Raw genomic sequence first — 16,951 nt, forward strand, 5'->3', positions numbered from 1 at the left:
CACTTACTCTACTCGGGGAGGATCCTTCTTAAGCCAATTCCTTGTTATGGCCTTTTCAGATGCGATCAACAGGATTTAAAAAATATATCTGTCCTTTTTTTAGAATCAAATCTCTGGGTAGCAAACCCAGGAGGAAGATCCTGGGATCCTTAGGGATGCATAGGACATGATGTCATCTGTTAACTTGGATATGCTGTCCTAAAATGAGGTCAATTGTGTACACGTCCAAAAGATATGAGAGTGATTGGCGTTCGGGTGACCACACTGTCTCAAAGCCTCCATTTTTTAAAGGTTAAAAAAAATTATTCAAACTTTGGGGTTCCCTAAAAATGTCTTACAGCACCTCAAAATCTAATAATTTTTTTCTGTTAAATCGCACAATTTTGTTCCAATTGTTTATTTTGCTTTTTAATATACATTTCATTTTAGCAGTGTTTGTGGCGGTCATGTTTCCGGTTATATTTAATAAACATGGTCTTAAAAAGTAGAGCTACTAAATAGAATTGTGAGACTCGTACCAAATATATATAATATATAAATTGTTTTATAGCAGCGTATGGTCTTTCAAATCAAAAAGTTTTCACAGGCTGTAAGCAGCACTGTGAAAAACTATGCACACCTCATAATTCAGTAGCTTCTAGAACCACCAGTAACAGCAATAACTTGAAGTCTTTCTACTTTGTTTTGCTTTATCACAATCTCATATCATTGTGGAGGAATACTGACTCACTGTTTTTTGTTTTTAAAGGTTATTCACTTCATTGAGCTCTCTTAAAATCCTGCCACAGCATCTCAATCAGGTTGAAGTTTGGACTTTGACTGGGCCATTGCAACATCTTGACTCTTTTTCAGTCATTCTGTTACAGATTAGCTGATGTGTTTAGGCTCATTGTTCTGTCGCATGACCCAATTTGTGACAAGCTTTAGCTGTCAGATCGATGGCCTCGCATTTAACTCTAGAATACTTTGGTATACAGTGGCTGCAAAACAAGCACAGATCATCACTCCACCAGTTGGTATGATGTGTTTGTGCCTATATGTTGTTTGGTTTAACATACCTAAATGCTCCACACCAGCAAACTGATTTATAAGGGAGTTCAAGCAAATGCATTTGATTAACAGCACGTGGTTGTCATTTACACTCTTTATTCCTATAGCAATTGTCAGGGATTTTTCACAGGACTATAATTTTGGAACAAAAAAAATCACCTGAAACAGCCAGAGCTCAACTTTTCATATTATAATTTACAACAGCATAAAAACTGTAATGACAAAATTGAACAAAGACAGCTGAATTATGTAACTGTTATGCAACCAACTATTCAGCTTTCTAAGTAGGTAAGTATCCTTCAGTAGTTTTATAGGTATTTTACTTTTTTATGTATATGTTTTATCGTAGACGCAACTTTTTAAATTATAACTGAACATATATTTTTGTGCTTGCTTATTTTAATATATAAATTTTGTTGATTTCTATCGGAAAAAAGAAAAAAGCTCGCGCTTTCTGATGACGTCACGGATCGCCTTTATGTCGCGTAACGTCCGACGTCACTTCCTTTTCCAGCGTAGCACGACGAGAGCGACGAGCTGCCAAGATGAGGTCAGGCCGCATTTTTCCCAATAAATGATTAAAAACCTAATTTTAAACGCGCTTTTCTTTATTGTGTTATTCTTCTAGATGCGTAGAGTCGTCATATTGTCCGGCTTTGTTTATATTTTATTGTATGTTGTAGTTTATTGACGCTAAAGGTGCGGCATGGGACCGGTTCATCTGCCGGTGTACCGTCAGCGCGCTATGTTTCTCAGATGTAATCCGTCGTCATCCGCACATTTAAAATATATTTACAGTCTTCATCTAATCTATACTGTTTAGTTTAATGCTCTCAAATAACGGAAACTTATTTTTTCACGACTTTTGTGGCTGCTTGGTGAACTTTCAGCGCTGTGCTTTAGCATCATTAGCGGTCTTAGTTCTCTTGCTGATAGTTGTAGTGACTTTAACTTTTTTTCTGACGTTTTCCACATTACAGTAAGGTCTCCAGGGATACTTTGTATGAAGCCGTGAAGGAGGTCCTGCAGGGCTCCGTGGCCAAGCCGAGGAAGTAAGCAGATCCGAACAGCTGTAACCAATGATTAAAGTGCAATACTGAAAATACAGGACGTGTGTGTAACCTGTCATCTCTTTGTAGGTTTGTGGAGTCGGTGGAGCTTCAGATCAGCCTGAAAAACTATGATCCCCAGAAGGACAAGCGTTTCTCCGGCACTGTCAGGTTCGACCTTTTACTGTCTCACCCACCCTTTTCCCTGTGCGTCTCCAGCCCTGTCTGAGTATCACAGCGGCCTGTTTAACGGCCACATAGTACATGAAAACTCAGTCCAGACAGGCCAGGAGCAGACATGGAGAAGTACTCTGGGTAGTCTGACTGAGCTTACTCAGCTTTCTGCTGGGGAAGGCGAAGCAGGCGGACCCCTACCCTGGGTCTTAAAACATGAGGGGAGGCTTTGAGTGGCTGAGCTGCTAAGTTCACGCCCTCATGCCGACCAATTTGCTTGTATTACCTAAGAGGTCAGCTGGACGCCAGCCCCTGTGGTGGTATGGGTAAGACTTTTTCTACTCCACAGTAAAGTCAGGTGGTTTCATGAAGGGTCAAATTATATCATCACATGTTGAATGAGTTGATAATTATTTCTCAGAGGTTGAAATGTGGTTGTGAGCACAGTCACTAAAAATGTTTTGTTGACATGCAGGCTGAAGACTCTCCCCAGGCCAAAGTTCTCCGTGTGCATCCTGGGAGACCAGCAGCACTGCGACGAGGCCAAAGCTGCTGACATGCCACACATGGACATCGAGGCTCTGAAGAAGCTCAACAAGAACAAGAAGCTGGTCAAGAAGCTCGGTACGGTGTCCACAAGATTACAGACAAACTGCCTCATCTGTGACCAAAGTCTGTCAAGGCTTTCTAATGTGCTCGTTTCTTCCTCTTCCAGCCAAGAAGTACGACGCCTTCCTGGCCTCTGAGTCTCTGATCAAGCAGATCCCTCGTATCCTGGGTCCTGGGCTGAACAAGGCCGGCAAGTTCCCCTCACTGCTCACCCACAATGAGAACCTGAACACAAAGGTGGATGAGGTCAAATCCACCATCAAATTCCAGATGAAGAAGGTGAGTTCTGCTGCTCCCTGGCTTTATGGTTTCATTATCTAACGCTTAGTTTGAAGAAGTTGATCAGTGTGGAGTAACCTTGCTGCTTGTTGTAGGTGCTGTGTCTGGCTGTGGCCGTAGGACATGTGAAGATGACAGAAGATGAGCTTGTGTACAACATCCACCTGGCTGTCAACTTCCTGGTGTCGCTGCTGAAGAAGAACTGGCAGAACGTGCGTGCCCTCTACGTCAAGAGCACCATGGGCAAACCCCAGCGTCTCTACTAAATACAGTTTTTCTATTAATAAAAGTGGAGATCTCCAAAGTTGGCTGCTCTGAGTGATTTATTTTTTAAAATTTCATTACTGAGGTCTTTTATCACCAACTGATAGTATCTGAAATTCTCTTATGAAACGTGTGTAACAGTGTAATACATAGTTGCACAACTCTGGTAACTTTAGTCTGTATAATGTAAACTTGCTCTGCCCTCAAAATGTGAAATTCAGGTTTTGGGAGAAATGACAGGAAGGTGCTCAGGTTTTCATGCCTAGAGAGATTTTGAAAGTTATTATGACTTGAAGACATTAAAATGATTAATAGAACTGACAGGGTTGATATCTTTTGGGATGACAAAGATTTTCAATGAGGGATAATATGGACTGAAGCTTTTCTACACTTATTTGACCCCTTAAAGCAGCTTCTGCTATCGGCCTCATTCCACCATTGGCTTCACACCCTCAACATGCACCCTTCTATGAACACATCAGGGCCAACTCAGGGGTCAGTACCTTGTCCAAGCATGTGCCAGCAGGCATACCAGAGGACCCTGGGATTGAACCACCAACCCAGGCTAGTGAGCCCGGGTATTCATCCCAAATAATTAGTGGATGGGCATTAGGTGTCTCTGTTGGTCTGTGCTTTGGCGTGCATTAGCAGGACCTGGGGCCTATGTTAAAAAAAAGTGCCCTCATTTCTGTCTCTGGCTAGTGTGGCTCTGACCAGCTCATCTACAGTGTGCTTACTGAGTTTCTGCACTGGCACTCATACTTTACACTATACAGACTTGCTGATAAATAAATGTTCTTGCAAATTACTTATTCAAATGGATTTATGGTACCATCTCGTCTTCATCACAGTCTTTGAGCTGAGCTTGAACTGTCCTCTAATGGTCTTTGATAAATAAAGGTCTAATATTCGACTGATGCAGATCACAAATGTGTATGTAGACTGAAAAATGGGAAGCAGAGTGTTAATAAGATCGACGGCTCCTGACCGATGTAATCTCCTCATGGGACCCCTGTACCCTCGTGTCCTGTCCTGCTGAAGCTTTTAAAACCCAATTATTTATTCATGAGATTAAGTGAACAAGCTACTCCCTTTGCTTCTACAAGATGTTATAGAGTGTAGTATAACATGGTGTATTATATAGTATGGAAGCAGGGTGAACTGTGGAATTGGTGCATTTGATTAACTGGTACAACACTAGTTTTAATTTACCACATACAAACACAGCTTCCCATGAGCCTCTTGGGCCAGTCGTCCTATTCTGGTCTGACAGTGGATCTCTTAATAGGATTATCTATTCTCAGGGCTGGAGAAAGGCCGAGGAGCAAATGAGCCAAACACTGACCCGTGAGAATATTTTTGTGCGTTCACAAATGATGAAGAGTCCACTGTGAACTCTGAAGTGAATCTGAATACTGTAATCAGGCTTTCTCTGACATTTGGATTAACTCTGGTGAAGAAAGAGGCTGACGCAGTAATGAGCGCTGAGGTGAGTCTAACCAGCTGTCCTACCTGTTCCTTAAACCAGTCATTTAACACCTCGGAGGGCTGATAATGTCTTTCAAATGTTTTCAGCCAGAGGCAGAGATCAGCATCTACAACCTGCCCAACATGCCGGACAGTGACGACAGCGGGGAAGGTTAATGGCTTAAAAATAATCATTTTTTTAAAAGGTCTAAAAAGTTTCTAAATCAGTTTGAACTTTTTAACAGAAACTAGCCAAGAGGAGCCGCCAATCGCAAGCTGGAGTGAGCTGCCCATCATAGAGCGCGTCGGCCTCAATAGGTGACATTCATATGTACATATACAACCAAATGATAACCGCCAGATTTAATTAGAAGTGATTTCAAACTGTCAGACTTCTTGTTTCCTAACAGTGTAGAGATGTCAGAGAAGGATTTGGAGGTAAGTAGTCTTCACTTCCCCTTCATTAAAAACATTCAGTAGGTTTTAAACTTTGTTTTTTAATGTGCTGCACTTGAAAATTTACATACAGAATGTGGGTTATTTGATTATAAGTTCAAGATTTCTGTATTTCGGAACAGCTACGGTTTCTTTAAAGTTTATTTATCCTTAAATCTCAACACCAGGCAGAGCCACAGGTATCTGAAATGCAGGAGGACACTGAGAACTTGAATGAAGTTGTTATGTTTTTGTTTCTTCTCTTAGATGGCTTTCTCTCAGATCGCCTTGTCTTTCCGCTGTGATCAGTACACCCTGAAGCAGAGGCTGCAGGCGGAGGAGCACGCCCGTAACCTGGCTGAGGAGAACATCCAGCTAGAGCTGAGCAGAGGCAGGGAGACCCTGGAGGTACTGTATGTAACAGGCTATTATCTGTAGTGAGTCTTTTTGGCCTCAGCAGGCTGCAGGTACAAGTGTGATCCTGTGGGATTTCAGATACTGAAGAGCCTGTGTTTGGACAGCAAGCGCAGCAAGATCCTGCAGAAGCTGGAGCTGTCCCTGGACATCCTCGGAGGCACCGTGGAGCGGATCTCTAACACAGCAGAGGTGCTCGGTGCCGTGCATCAGGTACACTAAGGCCTCTCTGCTCATGCACTGTGGGTCAGGCTCAGTTAAAAGCAAGTGTTACTGCTATATTGGGACCAGCACTACTAGTAGGAGTTTTCTCTTTATTTCCTGCTTTGTTCAGGAGGCTCGAGTGAGTAGAGCAGTGGAACTCATGGTGGCTCACGTGGAGCGCCTGAGGAGGCGATATGACAGAAATCTAGCTGAGCTGGAAGAAGCCAGGAGGATGATGATGCAGCAGCAGCAGCAGCAGAGCTCCTGCAGAAACATCACAGATCCCAGAGCCTCCACAGGTTTCTGCATAAGTGGCCTGTTTCTTGTTACTTGTCTTCTTCTGTGGTTGTATGCAAAGTTTGAGTAATCGCTGGATTTATTGTTGTAGATCCAGAGGAAAGTGACAACATAAAGAAAGATAATCAGCAGGTATGCATTTTTGGATGCTTGTAGCATCTAATGTAGGTTTAAACAATCTTTTGAACTTCAATCTGCCTTTTATTTGTGTGTTTTTTTTTAACAAGAAGCATGTCCGTAGAAGGGTCTGTGTATCAGTAATTTCCAGCCAAACTCAGGTAAAGATTTTCCTGAATAAACCTTCCTGCTTTCTTCTCATGTTATCAGCCATAAACCACAGGGAGTGTCTTCTTTGTCTCCAGGATAGGAAAAAGCGAGACTCCAGAAAGCGTCTCTCTTCCAGCAAGAAGGCCGTCCCTTCCTGCCCGTCTCCCATGAGCTCAGAGTACAGCTGCTCTTTCGTGACCAAGGACGACAGCTACTCAGTGGAGGACAGGTGAACTAGAGCCAACAGGTATATTTTTTGGTATCCTAACTACATGGTAACATTTATCACGAACATGTCTTACTGCAGGCCACACGATCCAGATGAAACTCCATCAGAAGCTCTTCCAGGACCCGCTCCCATCCTAACCCCAGAGAGCGTCCCATCAAAACCAGTGAACAACAGCAAGACTCTGAACAAAAAGTATGACACTATTCAGAGGAGGTGGACTAACTGAGAGACACACAAAAGCCTGCAGTATTGACCGATTTCTGAAGCGTTTCGTGTCGGTATTGGTTGCTGCTGGCCCTGGGGCCTGTGTCTAGTTTAACAAATACAGCTCTTACTAAATTCAGCATTAGCAACTTTATCAACAAAAAAAGCATCACAGGCTTGAAGAAGTTGGTACTGAGGCATGTGCTTTTATATTTACAGCTTCTCTCTGGATACTTTGCGGCCCAGACACAGGGGCAAAGCAGTGTTATCCAACAAAGGAAGGGAGAAAAAGATGGCAAATATCTACAGACGGATCTCCACAGTGGGGATGTAAGTGAACACAATGTCATGTTTTTTTGTTCTTTTTTAAAAGTGTATTATTTCTGATAATTTTGGATAAACACTAACCGACTGTTCTCTTCAGGTGGAGGCAACATCCTCTAGCTCACTGGCTGCAGCGCTGCCGGCTGGTTCTCCTGTGCACGTTTGTGATTTTCTGTGTCGTAACACTGAGTTACTTCTTGTGGTAGTTTCATGATACACAGTCATCAGTGCTTCATGTGAATTAGTGTGTCTACAAATGAGGGCTCTTTGTAAACAAACATAAAATGGTTTTTGATGGCCTGCTTGTGGTTGTTCATTGTGTTTGTCACAGGGAATCATACATTTTGGTAACATCCATCCATTTTCTGCTGCTCGTAAAGTTACCAGGCGGGGTACACTCAGATGGGTCATTTTGGTAATATTTTTATTATAAATATACAAAACATATCAAAACTGATACAATCACTCGGTTAGTAAGAAAACACCATACTGCAGTGAAAACTTTCACCAAAATTGCCCTTAAAGGCATCAGTGGTTAATAGGAGTTAATAAGCAAGATTCAAATGTTAAGATTCAGCTCACTTCACGTCATTACCAGACAGATTTCACTATGTATATCTACACATATACCTTTAAAAACTCATTGCTGTGCGTGCTCATAGGTGGCGTATCATAGTTTTAGTGATAAGTCTATGTTGCAAAGGAAGGCGGGGGTGGGGGGGTGTCTTTAAATAATAAATATAGTATATAAGTCAAAAATTATATTAGAAATGAGGAAAGCTATTTTAAATCTACTGTGGGTGAACCGCATGTGCAAAATGTGTTCCAGCCACAAAAAAAGGTCTTCAAACAACAGCAAGTTTATGGTCTTTGTTGAAATAAGCTATGAAACTGTATCAGATTCATTTCACCTCAGATCTATCACCAAACAGTGTCAAATAAATAAAACTGGCATACCACCTTACATTAAATTAACCAGTGATACCAACAGGTCCACGTTTTCTGCATTATGTCAACAAACAATCTCACAGAGAGTCCAAAGACTTAATAAATAAAGGAATGAGGCATCATACTGCAGGGGGTTTTAGGCGCGTCAGCTACACCTGGCTCACAATCTCAGCATCCTCGGCTACAAACCACTGAAGGGGAGTCCCGTCTACAGCCCTCTGGAGAATCACGTTACCTGAACCCTGTGAAAAAAGTCACAAAGTCAACATATTGTAAATACATTAGATCTCTAATCTAGTTCAGTAAAAAATATTTCATGCTGTTTTCAAGTGAAAATGTGTCAATTTGCCAGAAAATCCCATGGGGACCAAGCAACCTTAAATCATTGCTCTAATCAAAAAATAAGAGAAAGTGATGAATTTCCTCGAAGAAGTTATTTGAAAAAAACCCAAAACAAAACATAAAAACACAGGCTGTTGGCTCTTAATTGCTAATGCTACCCAGTCAAATGCAAAGCATTAACGCCATTGTTTGACCCACATATCACTAGAACACAAACTTTAATAAAAGATAAGTGTAAGTGTAACGAGTAATATCACAAACTAACCACCACCTACTACCAGGTTTAATTGACTTTTTATATAAATAACAGTACACATACTTTGAGTAACTTGAGTACCTTTGCTGTATCCCAGCCCACACTTTGGGAATCACTGATCTAATTTATGAAAGTAACAGCTTCAATGCATTAATATGTTAAGAGTCAAATGAAAAGGTACCGTGTTCAGTACCTACCTGTGCAAAAAGAGGCAGGTGAGGTGAAGTGGGGCTCGTAACGCTCTGCTGTTCGACGCAGCTCGGCCGTAGCTTCTGTAGCTGATTCCTTTGATGCCAGGATTTCAGCTCCTCTGATACGACCTCCCGGGGCAGCAGCCTCACGGCATGGTTCGGGTACTCTTTCAGCGAGGGTGTCCGTACGAGCCTGGTGTAAGGCGGAGGGGGCTTTAAGATGCTTCTCGGTGAAGGTGTCCCCTCCTGCCACTGTCTTTGCTGAGTGCTGCGTGCCACAGGAGAGATGAAGCACTTCCCCATGTCTGGAGCTTGCGGGGAGAGGGGTCCATCTTCCGCCGCTGCCTTAACATAGCTGGCGCTCGTGTCTTTGTGCGTACTGGGGAAATGGGAGACTCCTGTCTTCTGTGCTCCAAAGTGGAATCCGTAAGGCGGCGGGCAGAGCTTTGGGATCTCAGTCGGCTTCTCCCTGCCAGGAGAGCTAATGCAAGAGGATGACGAGTGCTCTGAGCTGCTGTCCTCAGAGCCGGACTGGTAAGGACGCAGGGGAGAGTACTCCGGAGAGCGCACCATGAAGTCAGCCACGCAGCGTCGCTGGGGCAGCCTGGCTCGACCTCGATTGCTCTCTGAGCCGAAACGCTCCACGTCAGATGGCTTTCTTTTTGGAAGTCTGAGAAGGGACATTGTGTAAAATTTAAACCTTAATACATGCATTATTGTCTTTAATTCCTCTGATAATACAAATGACATAACTTGTCTGTGTACCTAAAGGACTGGGAGTACTGCCGGCGTATGAACAGCTCTGGGGTGGAGGGGGCGCTGGTGGAGCTGCTGTGACGCAGGGCAGAGTTTTTGACAAACTGAGTGAGAGGAATCCTGATGCTCTCTGCAGACACCTGGGCTGCTGCTGGGCTACTGCACACAGGAGACATGACATGAGATATCCCACACATTCAGAAAAAGGAAGCTTTACTATGTGCTAATCCAGCACAAGAAGTCTGACATTACACCTGAATTCATCTAAGTTCATCTGTCAAATGGAAAACTGTAAAATAAGGTACAATCTAGCTTGGAGTATAATAGTGTATTTCACTAGTTGCTAGCATTCTTCAGTCCTTACCTGGACCTGCTGCTGCAGGCGGACTGAGGTTTGGTGGCCTTTTGGTAAGGCTGGTCCAGACTGGACTCCTTCCAAGGGGAATTCTGGATGGGAGCGGGCTCGTGCTCCACACTGAGCTCGCTTGAGGACTGGTGCGATGTCTGCACAGTCTGGGCTGACAGCTGAAGGGGATCTGAATATGAAGCGTCCAACACTGGAGGTGAAAGGGGGCTGGATGTGTCCACATCTATACAGGATCGGAGAGAACATTAAATAATTTGTTTTTAAACCAAAACAAGTCAGTAGAGTATTCATTATTTTTAAAATTTTTTAAATCACATTATTAAAGTGAGTTTTGGAATTTTAAACACATATTTGTTTTTACACATGACCCGCAATTAATTTCATAAAAAGACATGTAGAATGATATGCATGTTGAATGTGACACCATGCTCTATCAGAGCTGTCTTTTCTTCTACTGCATATTTAAATGAATATCATGATAACCTTTAAAATTATACAGGTAGAAATGTATTTTCAGCTCACCATCATCCAGAGCCACCACATCGGAGAGTGAGCTGTCATCAGACATGCACAGATCTGCACACAGACGCCATACATTTTAAATTTCCATTAAATCCACTGCATGTTGCACAGCCTGGCCTGAAGGGAGCAGCAAAGTCACTCACCTTTGTTCTGGCTGCTGACGCTCGGTGAGTTGCACTCACTCTTGATTCTATGCTGGAACACGGCCTGCTGCAGTTCCTTCACTTTCTTCTCCTCCCTCTTGCACTGCTGCAGCCGGCCCTTCTTCTGCGGCTTACTGAGGTTCTCCTCGAGCGAGAGTTTGCGGGCTGCCTCATAAATCTGCCGCTGAAGGGCCAACTCAGTTTCAAGCGCTTGCAACTCTGAGTCCTATGAAAAAAAGGCAAACTCTAACCTTACATCTCAGCTGATGTGCTGTAGTTTCCTCTGCTTACTCACTCTTTCCACTAACACTTAACACTGATGGTGGTTTGTACCTGTTTATCTAGATGGATCAGACCTTCATCCAGCTTGAATGAAGCACCAATTCTCCTCCGAACACGTGGTGGCTTCTCATCTGGCATCATTGGATAGTCTGAGGGCAGTACGCCTGTCAGCTCCTGTGGGAACAAAACAAAAGTAGTGCTATAACGTAAAAAGAAGCAATCTTCAATATTGATTTAAAGCTAATCTTCATAAAAACTAGCCTAGGCATGTTTATACGCTTTAATCCAGGAGTCACTTACTGCCTCCCTGATGCAGAGTTTTCGGAGCTCCAGCAGGCAGATCTCCAAACGCTCCTCCAGAGATTGGTGCTTCAGCTTCAGGGCTCTGGTGTGGGTGGTGAGGTCCTTCACTGGGGACGTGGGGCTGTCAGGACCTGCAAACAACACACACAAAATCAGGCTTTACCTATCCACATCTATTATATTTTATATAGTGTATATGAAGTGTTGTTATCAGTTCAGCCAGTGCTGCACAACCGATGTGCAAACATTTATTCTCATACCCTGTATAACCAGGTCATTATGTACAATACTGAAGCTGTATTGTACTTTCCTGTCTGCATCATATGCTGTCATATGAGCTAACATTTGCTCTGCTGTGACGAGATGTTTTTAAATGCACTACATTATGAATCTGTATTAAATAATATAGTTAAACATGAGGGCAAACACAGAGCACTTTCTCCACAAAGACTAATCCACAGAGTTTAATGGATTCTTTCTTTGCCCACGCTTCGTCTCTCCACTTAGTTTCATGACATACACAGAGTCAGAAAGACACACAGTACCTTCCACATATATTAAATGATATATGATATGATAGAGTGCTTATAAAAAGGAAAATGCAAATATTTTAGAAATCTGTTAAAAACTTATTTAAAGCTAAAAAATAAAATAAACCCAAAGTTGAGCCAGCCACAACGGACTTCTCTGAGGAGGCAGAAATTATTCAAGCATAACATTAAAAAACTAAAACTTAACTTTCTGTTCAGGACTGCAAACAATTTGGCTTCTTAATAATAAAAAATAATAATAATGTGCTTTGCCATTTTTTCAGCTTTTTTTGTAACATTAATTTCAAAATTCATGAATATCAACATTAATTATATTATAGCATTAAAACTATCATTATGTTTGCACAGACTGGTGGATTAATCATTACAGGAACTGCCAATACTCTTCATATAGGGGAGCTATCGCAGAAACCTTACACTGAGTAGTGGTCTAATAAGTTTGTTATCTTGTTATGTCAGTATTGATATGGAGCTACAGCAGATATAGTACATCAGTACTGATGTAAAGCGTAGGTTGATAAATAGCAACAAACTTTTAAAAAAATGCTAAAGATGCAGTATGTTAGAGGAAATTCAGACAAAATGTCCCAATTACATATTTACAAAGTAAAAATATATAAGTTTATTTAACAAAATGTCACCTGATTTATTTATTTTTATTTCATTTCTCAAATGTTAATATAGCTATGAGCCTCAAATTCCATTATACTCTTAACAGTAAGTAACAGTATAAATATGTTTTGATACTGATTATGCAGCACTATTCTGCAAAAATGAAAGATGAGATAATTGACTGGACATCTGTTTAGTACTGTCCTTACCGGAGTGCAGGATAATCCCACTGTCCGTGTCGCTGATCTCTTCTTTACTCTCGATGGCCGTCATCTTGTCTCTCTGCTCTTGACTTTTTTATATATACCTGTTGGAAACAACAGAGTTTATTCAGATTGCTAAAATGAGACTGTTTACTGCTAGGAATAAACTGCTTGTATTCCCCCTCACATGGATTCAATCACTCTGTCTCTGCTGCTTCACTTAACAAAAGTGAAAGACTGGCAAGTGTCCTTTTTACACACTTATCTGTGCAGCTCTCCATCTCCCTCCCCCTCCTCCACCCCTGTCGCCCACCCTTTGCTCAATCACAAAAGAAGCAGACCCCCACGGTTGACTCGGCACATGTGCAAGGGTTAATCTGAATCACGGTGCCATGGTGACGGGGCATGCTGCGGCTGCGGCTAGGGGAGTGTGTCGCCATGAGGCGTGTCAGAGGGCGTTTAAAGAGCCCGGACCCCGAAAAAGAAAGCAGATGGCAGTGGGAATTACCCCACTTATGGACTGCACCTGTTCCCCCTGTGCACCCCTTCCTCGGCTCCCATTCAACCAGTGTCCAGAAAACCCCCTGGGAGCTTTGAAGTGGAAGAATGTCTCAATGCTGGGCTTGTACTCGCAGCATCAGATCACAAGGTGCCTGCTGACTCCTGTGCAATGCTGAGCACAAAAACCTGGCCGACACAATTCTTGTTTATGACCCGCTCTGTCCCATTGTTGCTCTCCACCAAACATGTGACTGATAATGAACTAAAACAAGGTGTGGAGTGGAACAACAGCAAGAAGAGAAAGACAGTGACAACAACAAATTGGAAATAGCGTTCAACAAGCTGACAGCCATTTAAAATCAGACCCTGAGTCTGTGTGTGGTTGTTGTCTTGAAATTACCTTAGGGTAGCGGAGACAGAGAATGCTGCCTTTATTTTCTCAATTTTGTAGGTCATTTGATTTATTTTGGATCTCACATGTCTCAGACTTATTCTAAAAAAGCTAGCAGATCACAAGAGGCAACATTATTGTCTCTAACATGATTAAAGGATGTTATTTCCTTGCCTTGCATCAATGCCACATATTCATAAACTTTTTGGAGCAGCCAAACCTCATTTGAAAAGTGAATGATGTGTCACTGGTCAGGAATAAAAGGGGAGGTAAGATGCCATGAAAATAGACACCACATGACAGTAAGGCTTCTGTGTATAATCCTTAGCTCCTGTGTTTGGTGATTGGTATCAGGCCTTTTCCTGTAGAGACAAGGAAGGCACAGAGCCTGCGTGAATGAGAACCTTCTCTGACAGGATATTATTGTGTATCCTATAGGTTTTCTCCATTCAAAACAGCAACTCATGCGAACGGACACAGCTATGAGCAGCCAGTGGCACAATGGAACACAGCTAAGCAGCTCGAGTTAGTAAAACAACACTGCAACAAAGGGCCTGTGTCCCAAAACCAGCCTAAATAATCTGCTGCAGGCGCAATATCTGCTGACAACTGTGGCTTGAGCGGCTGTGCCGGGTCAATATTGAGACAAGGCTGTTGAGACAGCGAGAGAGTATCAGAATGGAGCAGGGCTGAGATTTTAAGGTGCAAGGTTGCGCTCCCAGACACATGGTTCCATGCTGCGGCAATCTAAAGCTAAATACGTCAACAGGAATCCAGCCTGGTAATCAGAGACAGACAGGGTAATGTGGGATTTACCCACTTACACCCCATAACTGTCTGAAGACTTTCACAAGAGTCTGTGGTCGGAGGTCTAGGCTGATTGAGTGAGTGAGTGGGTGAGTTGGTGGGTGTGTGGATGAGTTTGGGAAAAACTCTCACTTGAAGTCGCAGCTTATTGCCAAAATGCTGATGCCATTCGTCACAGCTTTCATAAGAACCTGGAGCCGTGGGATTGTTGACATTACGCTGTAAAGGAGCGCTAAAAAAACCCAAGACTTTTCATAATTGACTGTGACAGGAATAGCAGTCCATTTCCTGAAGTGAAGCTGCTGATAGCACAGTCTCCACCCGGAAGACCTGATTGATGTAGTCAAAACATCTTAATTCAGGGAAGTGTTTGATCACTGCTTATGATGTCTGCCTAGAAACACATCAGGAGTACGAGATGACTGTCCCACCCATCCTCACTGGTCACTGGACCATGACTGTGTAACATCTACGGAAGTTGATGTTTATGGCAAGAGATCACAATGCGGATTTACTGTCTCCCAGACTTCCCCCACCACCCTTTCCCATGAGCCTCTGGAGCTGCGTACTCCTGGATTGCGGCCATCACCACCGTGCTCATTACCACTGTGGTCGGCCCTGGAATTACCAACGGGGATCATGAGGGTTGCCTGAAACCAGACCGAGGCCTGTTCGAACCCTGTAATTAAGATTCCCTTCTGAATGCTGATACTATGGAAGAAACCAAACGACTTTACAGCATGCCTTCTTTTTTTTTCAGAGTCTCATGGAAAGCCAAAATCCATTCAGCAAAATGGATCCGCTCTGTAGACAATATATGCTGCTGGAAGAAAAGTGTATCGGAGTGGGGGAGTTGCAGGCAAGAGAAAAAAATGAAGTATTGTATTACAAAGGACGTCACTGGAGTGAGATCCTTGCCTTAAGAAGCAGTGCTGAGTTTGAAAAGAGCAGTAAAAAGAGGCTGTGATAGCATGAGCTTCAAAAGCAATGGTATCAAAGACTTGATATGCCGTCAGCATCTTTCCTCTGACAAGTTTCATTCAGAACAACACTTTCAGGCAGACAATGCAGGGGTAATAAGCACCAAGCCGATCTGCTTTCAGTCACTGGAGGCCATATGCTGACCAGACACACCAGCTCTGTCACAGCCCAGTGACAGTGTAAATACCAAGGGCCAGAAGAGATCCTCCATTGTTCTCCAGAGGCTGAAGCATTGGCTGGGGGTGATCATGATTCATGACACCTTGTCCCTCTGAGTCATCATTTCTGAAGCCTCTGAATGGACACTGATGGTCATCTCAGGCCATCGCTGGGATGTGTTTACAGCTTGTCAAGTGCCCACCACTCACAAAAGAAGTGGAGGACGACACAGAGGTGTTGTCTCCAGCATCACAGTGACACTTCATGCCTGTCTGTGTTTGTTCTGCTGCTGCGGACAACAAAACAGCTGGCACTGACAAGCCTTTTCCCAACCATAAGTCCTGCAGGGTTGTTTATCTGTGAAAGCAACCTGTTCATTCATTTAGCAGCCCAGTTATGATTGAGTCTGGTGGTTGTATTTCTGACATCTTTTTCTGGTCTGTAGTAGTCAGTGCTTCACTCAAGTAAAAACACCACACCCCAGTAATCCATTACAAGTAAAAGTCTTGGATTTGCATGTTTTCAAGTACTGAGAGTAATTGTACTTACTCTGTATCATCGTCAGACCATATTATACTAGTGGGTCGTTACTACTGACGCATAAATCAAATAAGCATTTCATAGCTGCTCACTAATCTACACATATCAACACACGGTACATTATATTTATGGTTTAGCTTAGCTCGCTTTTATATGAGTGTAAAAATAAGCAAGCACACAAGCAGTGAAATAAAAAGTGAAAAAGATTTTCATCTAAATTGTGCTGGATTAAAGGAGTATAAGAGAGAAATCTTTAAATGTGTCATAATAGCATATCCCTTGAAGTTATTTCTGTTTTTAAGCATTATATACCGCACAAATAGCCAGTTTAGCTAACTGCTCAGTAACGTTTCTCTAAAATTTAATTGTATAAAAACCTCCAGCTTTGCCTACCTTTTTGCTGTTTACATTAACATCGACGGTTATTTTCTGACTTCTTCTTCTTGCTAACGCACAGAAAATAGTCTGCACTTACGTTTCAGCTTGCGGTCTGTTCCTCTACATCAGCATCTTTCCTGAGACAGCGAGAGTTCAAACTTTCTCTGGTCAGATGTGAGGGAAGAGCTCCGGACATCTGTTTCAGACGAGTCCACTTTCTGGATCAAACTACGGGCGGGGGTGAGCTTTGTTGATTTTTGCTTCAGTATTTATGTAAAAATATTCATTTTTAAATTAACTTACATTTAAGTCACAGCTCACGCTTTTGTAAAATAGAGTAATTTCGGCTTAACCGAATAAGTTTTTTTTTTATTGTTTTCTGTCTGTAATGCCCCCCTCGCTTCTTGTATTGGGTTGGTCCGACGCTGCAGACTTTCCAGACACGCTTTGCG

At 42.7% G+C, this 16,951-nt stretch overlaps 3 protein-coding genes across 5 annotated transcripts; 2 read left to right on the forward strand and 1 right to left on the reverse strand.

The window, feature by feature from the left end:
• The first annotated feature begins 1,496 nt into the window (after nt 1-1,496).
• On the forward strand, nt 1,497-3,465 carry rpl10a (ribosomal protein L10a). The gene is made up of 6 exons (XM_031746910.2): nt 1,497-1,600; nt 2,031-2,102; nt 2,190-2,270; nt 2,749-2,897; nt 2,989-3,161; nt 3,257-3,465. The coding sequence occupies exons 1-6, from the start codon at nt 1,596-1,598 to the stop codon at nt 3,425-3,427; spliced, it is 651 nt and encodes a 216-aa protein (XP_031602770.1). The 5' UTR covers nt 1,497-1,595; the 3' UTR covers nt 3,428-3,465.
• Nucleotides 3,466-4,833: 1,368 nt separating this feature from the next.
• Nucleotides 4,834-7,544, forward strand: LOC120435066 (inositol 1,4,5-triphosphate receptor associated 2). The gene is made up of 12 exons (XM_039603912.1): nt 4,834-4,914; nt 5,001-5,064; nt 5,138-5,210; nt 5,303-5,330; nt 5,595-5,735; nt 5,823-5,954; nt 6,076-6,244; nt 6,334-6,520; nt 6,605-6,738; nt 6,817-6,930; nt 7,162-7,272; nt 7,367-7,544. Exons 1-8 carry the CDS (start codon nt 4,903-4,905, stop codon nt 6,396-6,398), a joined length of 684 nt encoding a protein of 227 aa, XP_039459846.1. The 5' UTR covers nt 4,834-4,902; the 3' UTR covers nt 6,399-6,520; nt 6,605-6,738; nt 6,817-6,930; nt 7,162-7,272; nt 7,367-7,544.
• Nucleotides 7,545-8,091: 547 nt separating this feature from the next.
• Nucleotides 8,092-16,717, reverse strand: inavaa (innate immunity activator a). 3 transcript variants are annotated; one of them, XM_031746958.2, is made up of 10 exons: nt 16,597-16,717; nt 12,749-12,846; nt 11,374-11,507; nt 11,125-11,247; nt 10,792-11,017; nt 10,649-10,702; nt 10,124-10,349; nt 9,769-9,915; nt 9,010-9,673; nt 8,092-8,456 (listed from the first exon to the last, which is right to left on the reverse strand). In XM_031746958.2, exons 2-10 carry the CDS (start codon nt 12,810-12,812, stop codon nt 8,364-8,366), a joined length of 1,731 nt encoding a protein of 576 aa, XP_031602818.1. In that variant the 5' UTR covers nt 12,813-12,846; nt 16,597-16,717; the 3' UTR covers nt 8,092-8,363. The 3 variants fall into 3 exon arrangements, with proteins under 3 accessions (XP_031602818.1, XP_031602817.1, XP_039459826.1); XM_031746957.2 differs by having other exon boundaries at nt 9,769-9,918; XM_039603892.1 differs by lacking the exon at nt 16,597-16,717 and adding an exon at nt 16,515-16,590 and having other exon boundaries at nt 9,769-9,918.
• Between the last annotated feature and the right edge of the window lie 234 nt (nt 16,718-16,951).

This window comes from Oreochromis aureus, linkage group 20, assembly GCF_013358895.1.
Source record: "Oreochromis aureus strain Israel breed Guangdong linkage group 20, ZZ_aureus, whole genome shotgun sequence".
Classification (NCBI taxonomy): domain Eukaryota; kingdom Metazoa; phylum Chordata; class Actinopteri; order Cichliformes; family Cichlidae; genus Oreochromis; species Oreochromis aureus.